Source organism: Balaenoptera ricei, chromosome 1 (genome assembly GCF_028023285.1).
Source record: "Balaenoptera ricei isolate mBalRic1 chromosome 1, mBalRic1.hap2, whole genome shotgun sequence".
NCBI classification, from domain to species: Eukaryota; Metazoa; Chordata; class Mammalia; order Artiodactyla; family Balaenopteridae; genus Balaenoptera; species Balaenoptera ricei.
In genome coordinates this window covers 121,368,347-121,387,321 of record NC_082639.1, presented here as the reverse complement: position 1 = coordinate 121,387,321, position 18,975 = coordinate 121,368,347, and the positions used below count along the sequence as shown (strand labels likewise).

General features: G+C 40.9%; 1 protein-coding gene across 5 annotated transcripts in view; it reads right to left on the bottom strand.

Annotated features, from left to right (window-relative positions):
• PBX1 (PBX homeobox 1) overlaps positions 1 to 18,975 on the bottom strand; it is a 318,659-nt gene that overhangs the window by 65,708 nt on the left and 233,976 nt on the right. For 3 of the 5 annotated variants that reach the window (XM_059935284.1, XM_059935281.1, XM_059935309.1), the window contains 3 exons: positions 13,672 to 13,807; positions 8,161 to 8,320; positions 700 to 812 (listed from right to left, as the gene is read on the bottom strand). In XM_059935284.1, the coding sequence (XP_059791267.1) occupies positions 700 to 812; positions 8,161 to 8,320; positions 13,672 to 13,807 (409 nt within the window). The remainder of the gene's footprint in view (positions 1 to 699; positions 813 to 8,160; positions 8,321 to 13,671; positions 13,808 to 18,975) is intronic. The other 2 variants (XM_059935289.1, XM_059935299.1) reach the window with 1 other exon arrangement.

Below are 18,975 nucleotides of genomic sequence, written 5' to 3'. Positions count from 1 at the left end.
CTAGCGATTCTGACCCAGAGCACAGGACTTCACCCTGTCACATCAGGCTGTGTGCTGACACAGGAGGATGGCTTCTGAGCCGTCGTGAAGGCGAGCTGCTGACTAGGGAGCGCTGAGGGTTTACACCACACGCTTGATTTGTGTGCCCCAGCATGGACTTAGACTCATCACCAGAAACCCAAGTCCCTTGACCTCAAGGATGACTAAGAAGATGAGTTTAGTCAAGCTGGCTGGGTGTTTTTCAAGGTTGAAATGAAAACGTGAGATACTAAGGTATGTGCCTACTCATTCATGACCTCTATATCGGGCAAATGTTGAGTGTGGAAAAGCAACAAACAAGAGAGGGACCTGAAAAGTGAACTGATGGACTCAACTCCTCCTCCCTTTCCCTTTCATGAGCAAAGAATACACTGGGTCCACTTGCCCGACGGGCCTTAGTCACCTCACCCTGTGCTTGCCGCTCTCCTGCCTTCCTAGTGTGACTGACAAGCCAGAGCCAAACGCATTCACAAAGTGTGGACGAGATTCCCCACGACAATGGTTGTCTTTGATTCGGTTTGGTTGTTGGTAAGGTTTTGTTTCTACATGTCTGTCTGTCTGTCCGTCTCTCTCTCTGGACAGAAGCAGGAGTTGCCAATCCGACTGAGGGCTCTTGGGCGCTAAAGCATTCACCTGGCGGCACATTGGCTGGGTCCCTACCTGTGATTGCACGTTGGCTCCAACCTGGGCCCCTTGGTAAGAATCCCCATTGAGTGACTGCACGCTCATGAACAAATCTCCAGAGTTTGACATGTTAAAAGAACTGGAAGAACCTGGAAAGGAAAGAGTGAGGCACCTGAATCACAGAAAGGAAAAGGCTTAACCCCCGCAACTAACAGCCAAGAGGAAGAATGACATGCAAAGCAACCCCCCCCAAATAAAAACTGAAATCAAAACAACATCAACAGAGTCTGGTTAGTAGCATGAAGAACAGAGCAAGCAATAAAGGGTGCATATCATTCATGTTATGCGAAGCCCACATCTCACTGCAAGTTGCCCATAGGACTGCTTCCCCTTAGCAGCTTCAAGCTGAGAAAGGAAACATGTATTCTTCTCAACTTGCTCTGTTTGAATTGGAGACAGACTCCAGACCCAAGGTCTCTCTTTCATGCCTCTAAAATTCTAGGATTGGCTGGGGGACTGCGGGCTGGAGACTACAGGCTGGTCAATGGTACTTCTGCCACCACGATGGAGCACGTGAGCTATCTGCTGGATTCTAAATAAACTAATGCTACACCCGTCTACTCTCACATGGGGAGCAGCACCTGGGAGGGGAGGGCATGAAGGCAACGCTGCACAGTAGGGCTGGCCCTGTGATATGAGTCACCTGATTTCTAGAAAGAAGGTGATGTTCCCTGCCAGGTGGCAAACAGTCCAAGAGAACCATGAGGACTGCAAAAACAAGTGAGAATAATATGCTCTTCTCTGCCACCTGCCGTTTTGGAGGAAGATGAGACAGAAAATGGACCAGGAATTCTCAAGCATGCATGAAATATGAAATGATAGTAATAATAATAATAATAATAAAGTGAGTCTCCAGAAGAGCAGTTAACTATCTGCTTCCTCCTCCTAGAGTTGAAGCTTTCTCCCAGACTTAGCCTGTAGGCACCACCTGGGTTCCACCGGTTCCACTGTGGTAAACCTAGTCCCCCCTCAACCTAAACACAAGGCCGTGGGAAAGCTTAATATTATTCTGAAGCCATCGTGCAGCTCAGCGCATTAGGAAAGAAAGCTCAACGTGCAAGGTTTGGTTAAAACATGACGTTAGCCTGGAAAAGGAGAGACCTCAGGGACCCAGGTCAGTTCCACTCTACTGTTTCCATCCCTATATTGCTCAAATTGCACTCCTGCCTTTGAATTCTGAGACAGCCATCATCCGTGTGGAATCGCCCAACAATGATTCATGCCCCAGCTCTGACTCTCTTTTATCCCAAAATAGGGATTTGTGCCGTCCTAGAGAGCTGTCTCGCCTCACATGAAGAGCTGCAGCTAAGCTGAACAGAAGGTTTTTTTGTTCCATGGCAGGACCACTTAACTAGCAATGACTTCTAAACTCTGCCACTCTCCTCAACTATTCATGGTATCCTCATCCTTCAAAGGCAAGAGCCATTTAGAGGAACCAAATGATTTACTTGAGGACAATTTACTTGGGGACAACCTTAAGTTAAGGAACATCTCCATTCTGCTTTGTTCTTTGGGGTGTTCATCCTTATGCAAGGAACCAGCTGAGTATTTTGCTACACAGACGGATCCTCTACTCTTAACTCCCTTCTCATGGGAAAAAGGGATTGCTTTCTTTGGAGGGTGGGGGACAACTCAAGCACCATCCAAAGAACTGTGACATCCTGATAACTCTGAAACATGTCCTATGTATGTCATCTGGCACACATTTCTCGGTTTAGCTTATCTGAAAGGAATTAGAAAAGTTGATCTTAGGCAAAATAGGTACAAGATTTGACCAGGTGTGGCTTACACCCAATCAGTGGGCAGAGGCTTTGGCCTGGGCCTTCCTTCCATTAATGTGGTGCAAATCTTTCAAACAGTCCCCCCCCAACATGTGGGTGAAGCAGTGCGTAGCACAGATCACATTCGTATGTTAAGATATATAAGACCCAGGCATCTGCGTCCCAGTTACATCCCTCTCAAATCTTTCTTTCAACCACAGCAATATAACCTAAATATTAAAAGCCATTTTATAATAAGTATTACAACACATGCTCACAGGTAGATGTTATCAGAACCAAAAACCGGCAGCTCTAAGAACCCAAATTATAATTGTTTATAGGATATCAGAATTTTTTTTTCCCCCGAGAGTATTCAGTTTGAAGCCCAGGTATCTTATTTCTCTCCCAACCAAATACCATGTAATAAACATACACTCTACATGCTTGGTTGATGGTTTATTGGAAATTAGCACACAGACTGAGAAATGGGAGAAACTTCCAAAGGGCTACACTGATGCCAAGGAACATGGCACCCATGGAATCATGAAGGCACGGAATGTGTCATTTACAAGATATACACTGCAATTGACACAGATGATTTAAAAAATATATGTGCATAGATAAATTGTAAATATGTCTGCCTGCCTAATGTACATAGAGATAAATATGCACATATCAATGTACTTCATGTACAAATGCATTTGAATCAGAGCAGTAATTGCAGAAGGAGTCCCTGTGCTTTTGGCCATGCTGTTTCAGCATTTCATTGTCTCTGTACACCCACGTACAACACAGCCATGGCTTCTGCTTCTCTGATAAGTAACTAGAGGCAGTGATTTCACTGAGGAAAGAGACCAGGTGTCATGAATATTGCAATAAGGCAGACACAAGTCCACACAAACATCTAAGTAATGAGGGGAAGACTCATTCTTCATCTGGCACTGGAAGTTGGAAAGAACTTATCCTGGATTGGATAAACTCCTGGGAAGGATGTGATTCATAGACAAATAGCATGTGGGCTCACTCGGAGGTGCTGTGGAATTCTCAAAGAACTAAAACAGAATTACCTGGCTTGCTGAGAAGGTCAGTCTGGAACCTTACCTGCAGGTGGCTATAAAGTGATGGCAATGACTAGAAGCACATTTTAAGACGTGCTTGAAGGTTAAAAGGTTCTGAATTCGGCTTGGGAAGGGAGGCAAGCAGCTCGTTTAAGCCGTAAACCAGACAGCTGGGGCATGTACAAAGCTAAACTTGCACTCAACTAGACAGAGAAGTGATAGATCACCTACAGATTCTGATGCATTTGCTCATGCAAACACGATGTGGAGACGTGTTAACAGCCATTTTCCTAAAAGACAATTTCCTGAACACTCTGTTTCTACTCTAAAGAGTCTCCAAGAGAATTACATTTGTTCAGGGGGAAAAAAAAAAACAAAACCCAAACTCAGTTAACTTCAACATCCAAAAAATAGAATACTAATGATAATATCTCAATCTAGAGCAGGGTTTCTTGACCTTGGCACTATTCACATTTTGGGCCAGATAATTCTTTGTTGTGGAGGAATATCTTACGTATTGTAGGACGGTCAAACACATCCCTGGTCTCCATCTAACAGATGCCAGGAACATCCATCCCCCTACAACTGTGACAGCCAAAAATGGCAACTTTACTGAAATTGAGAACCAATGACCTAGAACAAGAATGAATTTACTTTTTCTTCCTAAGGAACTTGAGGTGTTTTAAAAGTATTAGCTCATTATAACTCACAGCATTTTTAGGAAGCAGATGGATGGCAAGTATCGCCTTAATTTCTGCAATCTAGAAATCAAGGCTTCACACAGATTAGGTGGCCAGTCTGATCGTACTGGACTCTATTGGCCTCCTATACCATTTGGAGGCTCAGAGATAGAGTCTCTTTGCTGGATGTAAGCTTAATTATATCATGCTCACTTCTCTGTTTTTCATGATTTTTCCCTCCAAATTAAAATAAAACCACTGTTACTTTCTACTCAGGGCAAAGTACAGGAGGGAAAGGTTATCTGGTTCAATGGGAAACCAGATAACCTTCAGTAGGTGTGCATGTCCAGGTTCTAGAGTTCCAATTCCAGGAGGCCGTGTTTTCATTTTCCACAAGGGAAGAAACATAGGGAGAAAGAACACAGCAGAAAACATCAATGGGATAAATTCTTTCACTGGTTTTAAAAAACAAAACCATGAGGGTTCCTATGGCTTTACTAGCAGTGTCAGTCAACTTCTCTGGATGTGTTACCTCCTCTCTAACCATGTGTACTATACATAAACTTCTCTTAGGAAGCCAGTGTCCAGGGTCTTAATATGATAACCTTCCACCAACCCAGAAGAACACCAAACTTCCTACGAGGGGCATAATAAGAATATGTTACTTTGTTATAAAGCAGAAGCTAACACACTATTGTAAGGCAATTATACTTCAATAAAGATGTTTAAAAAAAAAATAAAAAAAAAATAAAAAAAAAAAAAAAGAATATGTTAAAGGGCTTGCTGCTAACTAATGTCATGGCTCAATCTACTGTTGTCCTTGACACACACAAACACATACAACTAAGCAAGAGAATTCAAATCTGTGGGTTCTGAGCCTCAGAAAAACGGGGATTGCTTAGCTAATCACAGGTCCTGCTAAGATATCAATGCTGATGCTATGCCACAGAAAATATCTGTAACCCATAAGCCAATTTCTTTCTTCTTGGATATTAAAATGTTCTCCAACCTTCCAAAATAGATAATCCAACCTTCCTAAAAGGGCCTTATTTTTCTGAGATATTAACTCTTGCTTTCATAATCTCATCAAAAATAGGAAATTGAGAAGGTGTCACTTTAGGTCACTCCAAAAGAATTATGGACCCGGGGTTATTAACTATTGCTTCAGTTCGTCCCCATTTTTGTTTTTTTGTTTTTTTTTCAAAACTTAATTTTCTTGTCTTCTCTCTATTCTTCCTCCTTGCTCCATCCATTTTGCCCAACTCTGCTGGTGTAAAATATGAAGCATTCCAAGTATCTCGGAATACTTGTTAATTCCTCACAGGCCCTAGCCCTACGTGATTTTTATGAATTAGGCTTAAGGAAATAGGAGGCCAGGCATATATCAACAAACAGGAATATTTAGAAGAGGCCTAAATAAAGATACTGAAGTACTGCTCTCCACACAAAAGCCTCTAGAAGGAATAAGATTTACTTGCAAAATATCTTCCTTGCAGTAGAAATGAGTATTTATATTTAGTAAAGCTTCTGGAAAGAACTCCTGCTTCGATACTGAGGATATAAAAAGTTCCCAGGTTCCAGAACTCTACACTCAACTAAAATATATTTTCACTTCCTAACCTCTTATTTAAAACTTGCTATTTCAATTATTATTTACCCTTAGGAATTATCAAAGAGCTGGTATACAACATTATATAAACACCCTATGTGAAAAGCTGAAACATTTTAAAGTTCTCCCTTTATCTGTGTAGCGATTTGGGTTGTGTTAAGAGCAAAGAAAAGACAGAAAAACCCATTTATAACTTTTCCTGTTAAACCGTTTATCTTTTAAAATTCCATGCTATTGCACATATACAATAGTATTTTCTTTTGTCTCTATTTTAGAAAAAGCACTACAAAGGGGTTCCTCTGCATATTATTTCCAGCAACTTATGCACCACTGGAAAGCTTAGCTCAAATTTTCCATAATAATTTACTCTGTGCTCAGAATAGTCACATGAAGTTTAAGCCACCAGAAAAATTCCTTAGAAAACTATAATCACATACTGATATTCCAAGAGAGCCAAAATAATTCTTAAACACAGACGAGGGGGTTAAAATGCTCACTTTTCTCTTTTCAAGTGCTTTAGGAAAGAATAAAAAGTTAGGGATTTAGTAATGAAGGGAGTCCACGGGGCCCTTCTAAAGACTGTTCATAAATCATGCTAAGCCATCTGCGATGCAGATATATCAGGGACAGGAAAAAGTCATTTTGATATCTGTTTTGCATTATGATAACCTTTGCAAGAGTATCGAATGTGTTTTTGCTAATGTTGACAGAATTGTACTTCTTCCAAAGAGACAAGTGAAAATGTCTGCCTAGCAGTACAATTCAACTAGTGTTGCTGGGTCTGAAATGCTTAATAATTGACCAGATGGGGAAGAAGGAAACTCTCTGGTTATTGAACCTGTGAGCCTTGATCCTTTGTCAATCACACCATGATGAGAAGAGAAGGAAACACACACACACACACACACACACACACACACACACACAAAACCTCAAAAAGCAAATATGCTCTCCATGGTTACCTAATCTGGAGTGCTGGGAAAAATGAAACTGGATTGAATTCTACATTGTCTTACCATATCCATGTTTACAAAGCCCAGGCCACTCTTCATGCATGATTTCATTTAAACAAAAGAAAGCTGTGATGGTACAGCCCAGTGACTTGGAGAACTTTATGATAACAAATTAGAAGCATCTAGAAGCTCACAGAAGACATTAGTGTGTGGAGCCTTACATGTCTCCAATAACAATCTACCACAGGGTAGAAAGAGGACTTATTTTAGTGGGCAAACAAGCGGGGAGGTCAAAGACACCACATACCCCCAAATGTTAGAAATTAGATTTAAAAGTCATATTATGATCTAACATATTTAATTTGTGACCCTTTAAAGTTGGGGCATCAATTTTCTTAGACATGTACCCCACAGCCAAAGTCAATGCATCTGGTTCATTATGGGGAGAAATATCTTAATCTAACTTATTTAATAAAGGCTTATTGAATAAATAAATACTTATTTAATAAGAAATATTTCTGGTTTTCCCTTTAAAAAAAAAAGCACCAACGTGCATGCCTTCCATAGCATACAAACACCAAGGTTATATTTTTTATGCGTTACTGATTATTTTTTTCACATGTGGAAATTAAGAACTGATGGTACAAGGCACACCCCCAAAATATATTATGTTAGGCTAACTCTGAAATTAGTGATACAATGCACATTTACTAAAATAAAACCAGGAGCACGGCACATGACTGATACTGTAACAGGAAAACTGGAATCTGAATCACTTGAATTAACGACTGGCAATTTTCTTTGTAGTTTACATAAAGAAAACCAACACAATAAAACAGTAAAGAACGACAACTATAAACAATGGATAGCAATCACCATAGTTGGCTTTGCAGACCAGAACATTTTAATAAGATATTTAAAGAAGAGTGAATATTCCTTCAAAGAATGCCTGCTAGTAGATGACCCAGACATCATGTAATAGGAACAGCAAAATAGATAAGGACAACAACTTCATATGAGACAGACTAAATGCCTGAACCCCAAGGGACTATCTCAAAGTACTAAGTCAAGCTTACTTATTAGAATCTCTGAAAGGAGAATTTAGAGGTCTCCTCATCAAAACCAACCAATTTACCTCTGTCCAACTTAAAGAGACACATTAGTGCAAACCCTCAGACAAGTCCATCTTATAAACAGCAAAACACATTGCTTTTTGGAAATGAAAAGAAAAACCCAAAGTCGCATCAACAGTAAAAAAGACAATCAACTACATAAATCAACCCATCCATAGCCTAAAGAATTAAAAGAAAACCCCAGTGTAGGAAAAGCACATATAAAAATGGAGAACATTTCCCCCAATTCAAAGAAAAAACTAACCAGCTGAATTGGGAGTTGACGGTGAGTTAGCTTGGCTTCCATGGGCTGACACATTGGTAGCAGTGACAGCTGTTTTGGCAGCATAAATATTGGCTTCCTCTTGAAATTTACCTATGTTCTTCTTGTACCGGATTCGTTTATTTCCAAACCAGTTTGATACCTAGAGCGGTTTAAAAGAAGAGGAGAAAGTTACCAGTTCATCCTGCACAAACATCACAGAAGAAAAGGAAGAACTTATGAGAGGGTTGAAGAGGTAGGCTAATTGGTCTCATCCTAGCTCTGATTTTGCAACATCAATTAAAAGGTCTGAAGGAAGGGCTTGGAGAGGAGCAACTATATAAAATGAGATTCTCTTGCTTAATATAACACAATCTAGCAAAACCACTGTGACAAAAATTTTTCTAGGGAGGAGATGTTCATTTCACTAGGACCCTTTTAGTTCAGGGCAAGCATTTTAAATCTGCTTACCTCTTAAGTATAGGACACTAAAATAAACCTAGCATTTCAGGAGAAATGCCTGTTACTTACCAATGCTAAAGCTGACTTTGGGCAATCAAAATACACAGACCTTTAAATAGCCAAATAAATCTATATCAACATAGGGGTGCTTTCATGGATGGATTAATTTCACATTTTTATTAGTTAAATAACTTTAATATGGACTAGATTCTTAGCTGCATTGTACTACTGACCTTAGGATCAATATAATTCAATCCAATAAATTTCACTAAGTATTTTGTGCAAAGCTTGGTGTTATCTACATGAGGAAAAACTGAAGCCTAGCACTGATTATTCCTTTGAATTCCAGGCTTTAAATGTTAACACCAATACACAAAATAAACGTAATTTACTTTCATTTGTTAATTTATTTGCTTCATGTGGCTCACAGTGGCTGTCCTGGCTTGATTCTATGCCTGTTCTCTTTATACCAAGACCTCTGCCAGACACAAGTGGAGACACAGTGAAATTCAAGTTTTACTCCCATAATCCTGCCTTAGGAAGGAGAGTTTTATACCCCATATTTCAGATGTGATTTCAAACTAAAATATTGTGGTTTTATACAATTACAAAACAAACCATGAATTTGGTGAGAGAAGGAGAAGTTGGTAACACATGTACCACAGCTTACATGTAATTTAATTTATCCCAACAATGGCAGATAAAGAAAATTCTTGCAAAACTACACTTATTTTTAAAGTGCATTAGCTAAATTTAAAAATCTTATAAGGCTATCCTTCATAGACCTATATAGCTCCTACTGAAGCAGAAATGCCAAGCCTCTGTTATAAAAATCAAAACATAGCATTGCAATATTAGTAAACAAGAGAGAAAAAAACTCAAGAGAAAATGCTTTATTTATTGTAAATGCTGGTGCCTACAGAAAGAGAGTTAAACTGGAAGAGGAAGGGCATTTCTGGGTCCATTTAGGGACCACTGCCTATCTAATTTCACTCCCAAACTCATGCTTTTCTTTTTTTAGAAGGTTAGTAGCTTTATTTATTTATTTATTTATTATTTTTGGCTGTGTTGGGTCTTCGTCTCTGTGCGAGGGCTTTCTCTAGTTGCCGCAAACGGGGGTCACTCTTCATCGCGGTGCGCGGGCCTCTCACTATCGCGGCCTCTCTTGTTGCGGGGCACAGGCTCCAGACGCGCAGGCTCAGCAGCTGTGGCTCACGGGCCCAGCCGCCCGCGGCATGTGGGATCCTCCCAGACCAGGGCTCATGCTTTCCTTGATGTAACTTTCACTATTCATAGGAATCAATCATCATTGTGGTTGGTTTTTGACTTCTAAGTGGAACAGAGAGAGAGGAAAGGAGGCAGGGAGATTTTTTCTGAGGTAGCTGGATGAGCTGGAAGAAAGGGGGAAAGATGAAGGAAGTCTGGAATGACTTTTGAGGAGGAAAGAAAATGCCTGTGGTCTAATTAAATTGGCTACGTGACAGAAGGTGAGAAGGAAGAGGGTGGAGAAGGGACCGGTCCTGGGATGATTCCTTTCTACAGGAGAATAGATGCTCATGCAGGGAAGATGCTGGGTCAGTTCAGGCATTTCCTGCATCGTCCACTAGGGGGATGTCATATGCCCTGAACAATGTATAGAATCGGTATTTTCATTAATTAACTCACTGTTCAACAATCATTGACAAGGTCTACTATGTGCTAGGCACTAGGGATACAGAGATTACTGACTTACTCCGAGACAGATAATGCAGAAGGAATCACTGATTCTCTGGGGAAAGTTTGATTCACATTTTGAACATGTTAAGTTTGAAGAGCCCGTGGGCAGAGCCATGGTGAAGTCCAGTGGGAAGTAAGATATATGAGTTTGGCGTTCCGGAAGAGAAGTCTCATGGGGATATTCAAAGAGCTGTATATTTGCAGCTGTGAGCACGGAGGGGACCACTCCGATTAACTGTGTAGAACACTGCTTTTCAAAGTCAAGTGTGCATGGAGGGCTTATAAAGACAGATCCCTAGCCTCCTCCCCTTTCCACCAGAGATTCTGATTCAGGACTGGGGTGAGACCCAAGAAATTTTTTTTAAGTTGAAGTATAGTTGATTTACAACATCGTGTTAGGTTTAGGTGTTCAACACAGTTATTCAGTTATATATATATATATATATATATATATATATATATATATATATACACACACACACATAAATATATATGTATATTCTTTTTCAGATTTTTTTTCTCTTATAGGTTATTACAAAATATTGAGTATAGTTCCCTGTGCTATACAGTAAGACCCAAGAGGTTACATTTCTAACAAGCTCCCAGCTGATGCTGCCTTCTGTAGATCATACTCCAAGCAGCACTAGAATAGAGGAAGGGCTGTTCTGGGATCAAAGGAGAGGATGGTCAATAGATGGGTTTCTGTGTATGAGCATATTTTTGTTTGGGAATCACAGGAGGACTCACTAGTAAGTGGATTTTAAAAGAATATGTGTCTTAAAAAATAATTAAGGACCATGGGCTAGGACATGATGAGATGGGGGCTAATGAAAGAACAATACTTTTAGGATAGGTAGAGATGGCAGATCCTCTAAGAAGACTGACCAGGAGTGGCCCAAGAGGAAGGAGGAAACTCCAGAGAGAACAATGTTAAGGAAGCCAAAGTAGGAGAATTTCAAGATGGAGGGGTGATTATTAACAACAACAACAACAAAAAACCCAAAACAGGGCTTCCCTGGTGGCGCAGTGGTTAAGAATCAGCTTGCCAATGCAGGGGACAAGGGTTCGAACCCTCGTCCAGGACGATCCCACATGCTGCGGAGCAACTAAGCCCGGGCGCCACAACTACTGAGCCTGCGCTCTAGAGCCCGTGAGCCACAACTACTGAAGCCCATGTGCCTAGAGCCCGTGCTCCACAACAAGAGAAACCACCGCAATGAGAAGCCCGCGCACTGCAACAAGGAGTAGCCCCCGCTCGCCGCAACTAGAGAAAGCCCGTGCCCAGCAACAAAGACCCAACTCAGCCAAAAATAAATAAATAAATTTAGTTTTAAAAAAACCCAAAGCAACAAACAAACAAACAAAAAACAAGAAAGATACAGTCAAAGGCATCTCCTAGATTTGAGAACTAGAGATAGAGGGAGATTTAATATATCATGTGGTCCAGCCAACCATGACTGGAGATGGGGCAACTAAGACCCAAATAGAAAGAGTGAGTTCCTAAAATCCCATGGTTGACTCAGCATAAACATGCTCCTAGCAAATGGTCGCTCTATGATATCATATTGTCTCCCACTGGAACTTGTTTGGCAATGGTAGAACAGTCTGGTTATTGTTGGGAGGAAGTGATATGATGGGGAAGGAAGAATGGTATCGCCTTGGGATGGACGGGGGAAAGAGAAAGGTGATACAATATATGTAAATAATCATTTTAATGGACAAACTATTTGCACCCTGGATTTCCATAATGAAGGATGTGAAGGTTGCTGGAATAGGCCAAGATTCCATTTTTTATTCAGATACAATACCGACTAGATCCTGAAGAGTTCATTCTATTTTCAATAGGGATTTGGAATTCCAAATCCCAGAATTTGAATTCAAACAATATAGTGATTTTCAACTTTAGCAGCAGAAGATTCCATGACTGAAATTCACTGTTTGTGGGTTAGTGATATGGTTTATATCTGGAACCATTCCACAAACATGCAGCAAGTACCATAAAACATCAGTTCTCTTTTCTTGTGGACAATGGGTCTAGATTTGGACAAGAATGGTAAGAAACCTAGACAAAAATCAGGCCACCTGAATTAGACCACTGATGTTCTGCTTTCCCAGGGTTGTCAAGACTGGAAATGACCTTCTGCTGGGTCCAAGTACCTGAGGAAGGTCCAGGTTAAAAAGGAGACGATTCTTTCTGCCTTGTCTGAAAGGAGGTTTCCAAGACTGCTGCAAAATCACACACAGAGTGCTGGGGAGAGCCTGGCAATCTCTTCATTGCAGATCCCCTGTGTGGAGTTCTTTATTTTGACTAGACCTAATTCTGCTTAGCTAAACACAGGTTGATGGGATCAGCACCCGGCAGGGAGTAGCAGAAGCCAGGATTCAGTTCAAGGAAGTACAGATGCTCAGTTTATACAAAACAGCGTCTACTTCATTTACAAAATGTTAAGTGAAGTTTTTCACTAAAGTAGGCCTCTTCTCCCCAACTTCCCCCTCACCCTTGCCCTTTTTGGAAACACTAGTACATTTGATTCTCTTGCATGTGACATAATTCTTAGGAAAGCTTTCTCTGAGAGGTTTCTTGACTATCCCTACTGGTCTCAACTAGAGACTGGTGGTGGTATTTGAGGTTCAGACTGAGTAAGAAGTTTGGATGGATCCTTTGTGTAGACAAAATGTAGATACATATAAAACTTGCTGACTTTTCTACTTCATATTAATGCTGAACACTCCAGGTCCATAAAAATTTTATGTCATGTGTCTTTCCACGTCAATAGGCACCTGTTACGGTTACTGCTCTTTGGGGGAAGGGGGCACTCAGTGACATTTTGTGCAATCATTCCAATGCAAGCATAGTGACATGTTAAAATTCGTACACTCCATCAGTTACAGAGTGAGGACATCAAGAGAGGACATTTGAGTCCCTTTCATTTAAACGTTCCATTCACTGACTCTTAAAGTTCCTGGGTTGGGCAAAAAAATGGGCCAAGGAATTGAGTATGCTTGAGAAAATAACATGAGAAATTCAGATGGCTTTCCAAGTACATGCAGAATTCTTCACCCATTTGAAGCAACGGAGAGCTCAGAGGGAAGAACCCTATCCCTGTTTTTACACTGTACTTAGTCTTCTCCTACTTCTGCTGGTTCCTCTGAAGTTTTTCCAGGTATTGCCTTGGAAACTTTCTTATGCACATCATGTGCTGACCTTGCCATTTTAAGGCTTAAGTTGATGGAACTTACAAGGCATGAAAGTTCAAGAAAGCAAGACCTCCAAGACTCTGCCCTGTGACTCCACCATGGCCAGGCTATGGGCTGAGCCCTTTGAGGGCTTCTTACCTGGGACACTGTGATGCCACACTTCTTGGCTAACTCCTCTTTGGCTTCCTCACTGGGGTAGGGGTTGCTGAGATGGGAATAGAAATATTCATTCAGGATTTCCGTCGCTTGCTTGTTGAAATTCCGTCTCTTCCGCCTTCATAAAAAGAAAGGAAACAACAACGACAACGGAAAAAGAAAAAGTTCACACCAAATATACATAAAAAGGGAGAGGAGAGGATCTACATCTGGGAGAAGGCCCTTTTTTGAGTGAAAAGTGAACAAGAGGAGATTTGAGCAAAGGGGCTGGATGCTGAAAGCAGTGCTGAAAGCGTTCGTTAAATACTTCATTGTGTACTGTTGGGACGCTGAGCAAAAGAACAATCACACATATTATACAAATATTTATACAGAGTGGTGAGGGGCATGAAGTTGCAAAACCCCACCATCTTGGTTTTGAACCCCGGACCAACTAAATACCAGCTGGGTGATTTGGGATGCCTCTCCAAACTTCAGCTTCTTCAAATGACAGTCCAAAGAGTCAAATTGACCTCACGGGGTGACAGGGAGAAATGAGGTCATACATAGAGAGGACTCAGCACAGTGCCTGGTACATGACAAATACTAGGACTTAGTGGGGATTCTTCCTACCAGGTTCCAGGCCTTGGGCCATACCCCTCAGAGCCATCAATTCAAATTATTCATTTTTCACAACTAGTGAGGTAGCTATGGTTATTCCCATTTACCAATGAAGAACTGAGTTCAAAGGTCGCTCAACTAGTAGGTTATAGGGCCAAAGTATCAATTCAGGTCTGCCTGACTACGAAACCCAGCCTCTTTCTTGTATACAGATTGCCTCCTGGCAATTACACAGAGACTCTGTAGCCATAAGTTAAAAATACATTGTCTGGACTTCCCTGGTGGCACAGTGGTTAAGACTCCATGTTCCCAATGCAGAGGGCCCGTGTTTGATCCCTGGTCAGGGAACTAGATCCCACATGCATGCTGTAACTAAGGAGCCCATGTGCCGCAACAAAGGAGCCCGTGAGCCACAACTAAGGAGCCCACCTGCTGCAACTAAGGAGACTGCCTGCCACAACTAAGACCCATAGCAACCAAATTAATAAATAAATATATATATTTTTAAAGTTATTTTCTCTCTGTTCTATCCCCATATAAGTGCATGCAACATTTTTAAAAGGCATGGGGAAGGGGAGCGAGAATGGATGGAAATGAACCCCCTGACTACTTGACCTCCCTTGAAAGGAGAGAAGCAGCACTTTCTAAGCAGGAACAGCTGCTAAATGGTAAAACATAAACCCAGAGAAATCTTTTTAATATATAGGTTGCTAAAATGAAGAAAACCACTTTTTGAATAAAAGCATTTTTCTTCTTAAAAAAAAAAGTGCTAATTGGACTAATTTAAAGTGAGAATCACTTTGTTGCCTCCTCCCAGCTAAGGCCTGAGGATAGCTGGGGTTTGCTTAGGGATGCCTGGCTCCTTGCAGATGCTGGCTGGCCCTCCTTGAGGGGCTGGGGTCTCTACTTTTAAATTAGCTCCATTAGCACTTCTGCCTTTCTAGCTTTTATCAAAAGCTTTTCCTTATGGGGAAAAAAAAATTTCCAGAACATCCCTTGTTATGCCAGGATATTGAATTTTCTGACTTAAGCCAACAGAAAGCACCGATCGCCTTGCTAGACAGGAAATTCAGCTAATATTGTATTTTCCGGGTCCCACTTGGATTAATTAACATAATAAAGTGCCTGATTTTACCGGATGAACACCATCTGTCCATAGGTATTAACCACATCTGTCCGGATTATGCCAAGCCCAAGTCACCCTCCCAAATCATGCTGAGTTTCTGGGTCACCCAGCATCAGAAATTGGGCAGCTTGGATTAAAAAGCCCCACTAAAAAGGAGGCGTGTATTAAAAGCTCTTGCATGATGGGAATTTGAGGAAGGTAGCCAAGTGGCTAACCCGGTCTCAAGGCTAGTCTTTGGATAACCTCTGGCTTCCTCTTGGCCTAAAGAAAACAGTTGTTTTAGGCCTGGGGAAGTGGCCCCTGAAGGCTCCCCTAATTGGGAGTTGTTTGCATTAGCATTACAGTGTATTTCTTGGGACTCTTCCAACTGAGCTCATAGGAAGCCTCTCTGGAATGAGCTGGGGTGCAGGGATGGTGCAGACAGCTGTTCCCGGCTCTCTCCTCCTGGTGACGTGCAATCTTCCTTTAGGTGGTCTCATCTACTCAGATGGATGCACTTATCACCTTGTGCAGTGGCTGTCTCAATCTAGGGCCTTTGAAGCCCCAGAATTAGGATTTTGCAGAATCTCAAGAAACCCAGTAAAAATACTATAATTCTGACAATAAGTTTATTTGAACTAAGACACCTGGTTTCTTTGCTTTGGCTGGAAGTGTTTTCAGCTCGGTGAGTTAACATTTGTTATTTCAAGCCAACCAAAAGCTTTGATCATCAGTTATCCAGGTAAACTTAAGAAATGTGGAAGTTGATTAAGTTTTAGGGATGGAAATTTTCAGATCACAGTGACTCAAGAGTGAGGAGTGTAGGCACCGTGTACATATGTTGCTAACCACCCAATGTGTTATCTCTGACCAAATGCCTCTCCTAAGAGCCAACGCCCCATTTACTACTGCATACCCCAGACACTTCCAACAAACTCTGTGCTTCTAAGACTAGTATCACATTTCACCCAAACCAGCTCCATTTTCTTTTTTTTTCCATATTATATAATGACATCACCATAGATACAGAGTTCATTGTATTTGCTAATTTGTTTGTCCATTCATTTGTTCATTTATTCCTTCAAATATTTGAGTACCTAGCATGCGCCAGAATCTGGGAGTGATTCTCAATTCCTCTCGCTCTCTTACTGGATAAACACTCTCTGTCCATAGGTATTAACCACATCTGTCCAGATTATGCCAAGCCTAAGTCACTTTCCCAAATCATGCTGAGTTTCTGTATCACCCAGCATCAGAAATTGGGCAGCTTGGATTAAAAGGCCCCACTAAAAAGGAGGCGTGTATTAAAAGTTCTTGCCTAATGGGAATTTGAGGAAGGTAGGCCCCAGAGCAAGTCTTAACCAGTTCTATTTTTCAAATCTATCCCTTTTGTTCCATCCTTAGTGTCATTGCTATTTTTGAACTGGGTTTAGAGGAGCCCCAGTCTGTCATAGAATGGGCTTAGTAGTGTTGTCCAACAGCACTTTCTGCAATGAGGAAAATAAATGTTCTCTGTTCTCCAATATAGTAGCTATTAGCTGCATGTGGCTATCGAGTGGCTGAAATATGGCTCATATAACTGGAGTGCTAAATTTTTAAATTTTATTTACTTTTATTTTAATTAATTTAAATTTAAAATCAAGAAGCCACAGACTAGACAGTGCAACTCCATACTGATGCTTTCCCTAAATCATGGCCAAGCAACCCTCTTGGAAGGAGAGCAGGGACTTACAGCCCTGGTGCACACCATCAAAAGCACGAAATGGCTTCAAAACCTCCTGCTGTAGTCTATTCCATCACATACCAATGTTTATCTTAAAATAAGAATATTTTCCTCCAAATATTTGAGTAAAATGGGGAAGGTTTTTTCATACTTATTTTGCATTTCCCCAGTTTGAGAAGCACACACCTCAACAGTGGTCTCCTACCGTTTCTTTGAATTCAGCTCATCTTCAAGAAAATCACTAGAGGAATTCCTCCAAACCATGGATCTGATCATGAAAATAATAATAATAATAATAATAAATAATATATCATATACTGAACCTTACTATATTATAGCTGAATTATGGTGTGAACACTATGTTCCAGACACTATACTTTTTAAATATATTATCTTAGTTATTCCTGTATAGAATTATCCCCATTTTAGAAACACCAAAACTGAGTCTTAGGGAGGATAAGCCACTTACCCCGGGTCACAAAGGTAGTCAGGGTTGTGGCAAGAATCTGAATCCAAGAAGTGCAACTTGAGAACTTACACTGTAAATTACTCTATTCCCTCCTTAAACAGCTCAGAGAGTTTCTGCTGCTTCATAGGACCAATTTGAAATCTTTGCTGGTACAGTTAAGGTCTTTCAGTGGATCTAGCCCCTCCCTAGTGTCTCATTTCCCTCCAGTCCTACACATGCTCTACATAATTTCATCCAGCTACATCACATGCTTCTCCATTCCCCAAAGGCACTCACGGCGTTCATGTTCCCGTGCCTTTTCATACCACCCTGTGTATTTCTCTCCCGCAGCATTTGCCACAAGTTTACACGTGTCTTCCCAACTAAACAGCAGATCCTCAAGGGGAGGAGCCATGTTTCACACGTATTTGAAACCCTGCTGCCCGACACATAGTATGCATTCCAGTAAGTAATGCCTGTTGAAGTTGAATTATGTTGTTTACTTTGCTTCTGTGATTCCTTCTATTTGTTAAACATCATACTCCTCTGAGATTCAGCAGTGTCTGCCTCTTCCTGATTTTTGATTCTCTCTCTCCTTTGGGTAAACTTGGCAGATGTACTTCCTGTGATCATGTGCAGTTTTATGCTGTTATAGGAGCACCTGTCCCAGGAGGTTATGAGCTCTTGAAGGTGGGACCCACATCTACATGCAGTTTTTCATCTTTGTTATTCCAGTGGCTAATATAGCATTTGACAGAGAGTAAAAACTCAGAGAAGTAAATAAATCTAAATACAGTGCCAGTTTGGCCAGACCTTATTGCATGTCCTTTCCTCTTTCTTACCGTCCTCTACGCTAATCATTTTAGGTAACTCCATCTACCAGGGTGAAGTGCAGAGGTGTACTTCCAACCATGTGTTTAGGTTCTTATTGTTTTCTCTAGCAAGATGTTATTTTGAAAAAACAAGATAAAATTACTGTATTGCTAGAAAACCATTAAAAGGGTTTACAAGTTCTCTCTCTCAAAGACTTATTGTAGGCCTGACAATAAGCTTACCAAGTTTTACAGCACAATGCTTGATATAAGGCTGAAATAATAAATGTTGAGTGAATGAATGAATGAGTGGAATTTTTAAGTTAAACTTTTCTGGCACTATAAGGAAGGCAAAAAGGATATGACTTGAGTGGACAAAACCTGGCCCAAATGCTCAGCTGGGGAGTGTGGAAGGCAGAATCCCAAGAAGATATGTAAGATATCACCCTGGGGTACATCCCTTTCCCTTGAGTGTGTGTGTTTCGGGGCACTGTGAAAATAACGGGATATCATTCCTGTGATTAAGTTACCAATCAGTTGACTTTGCGTTAATGAAACGGGAGATTAGGTTAAAGCCTTAAAATGGTGACATTCTCCA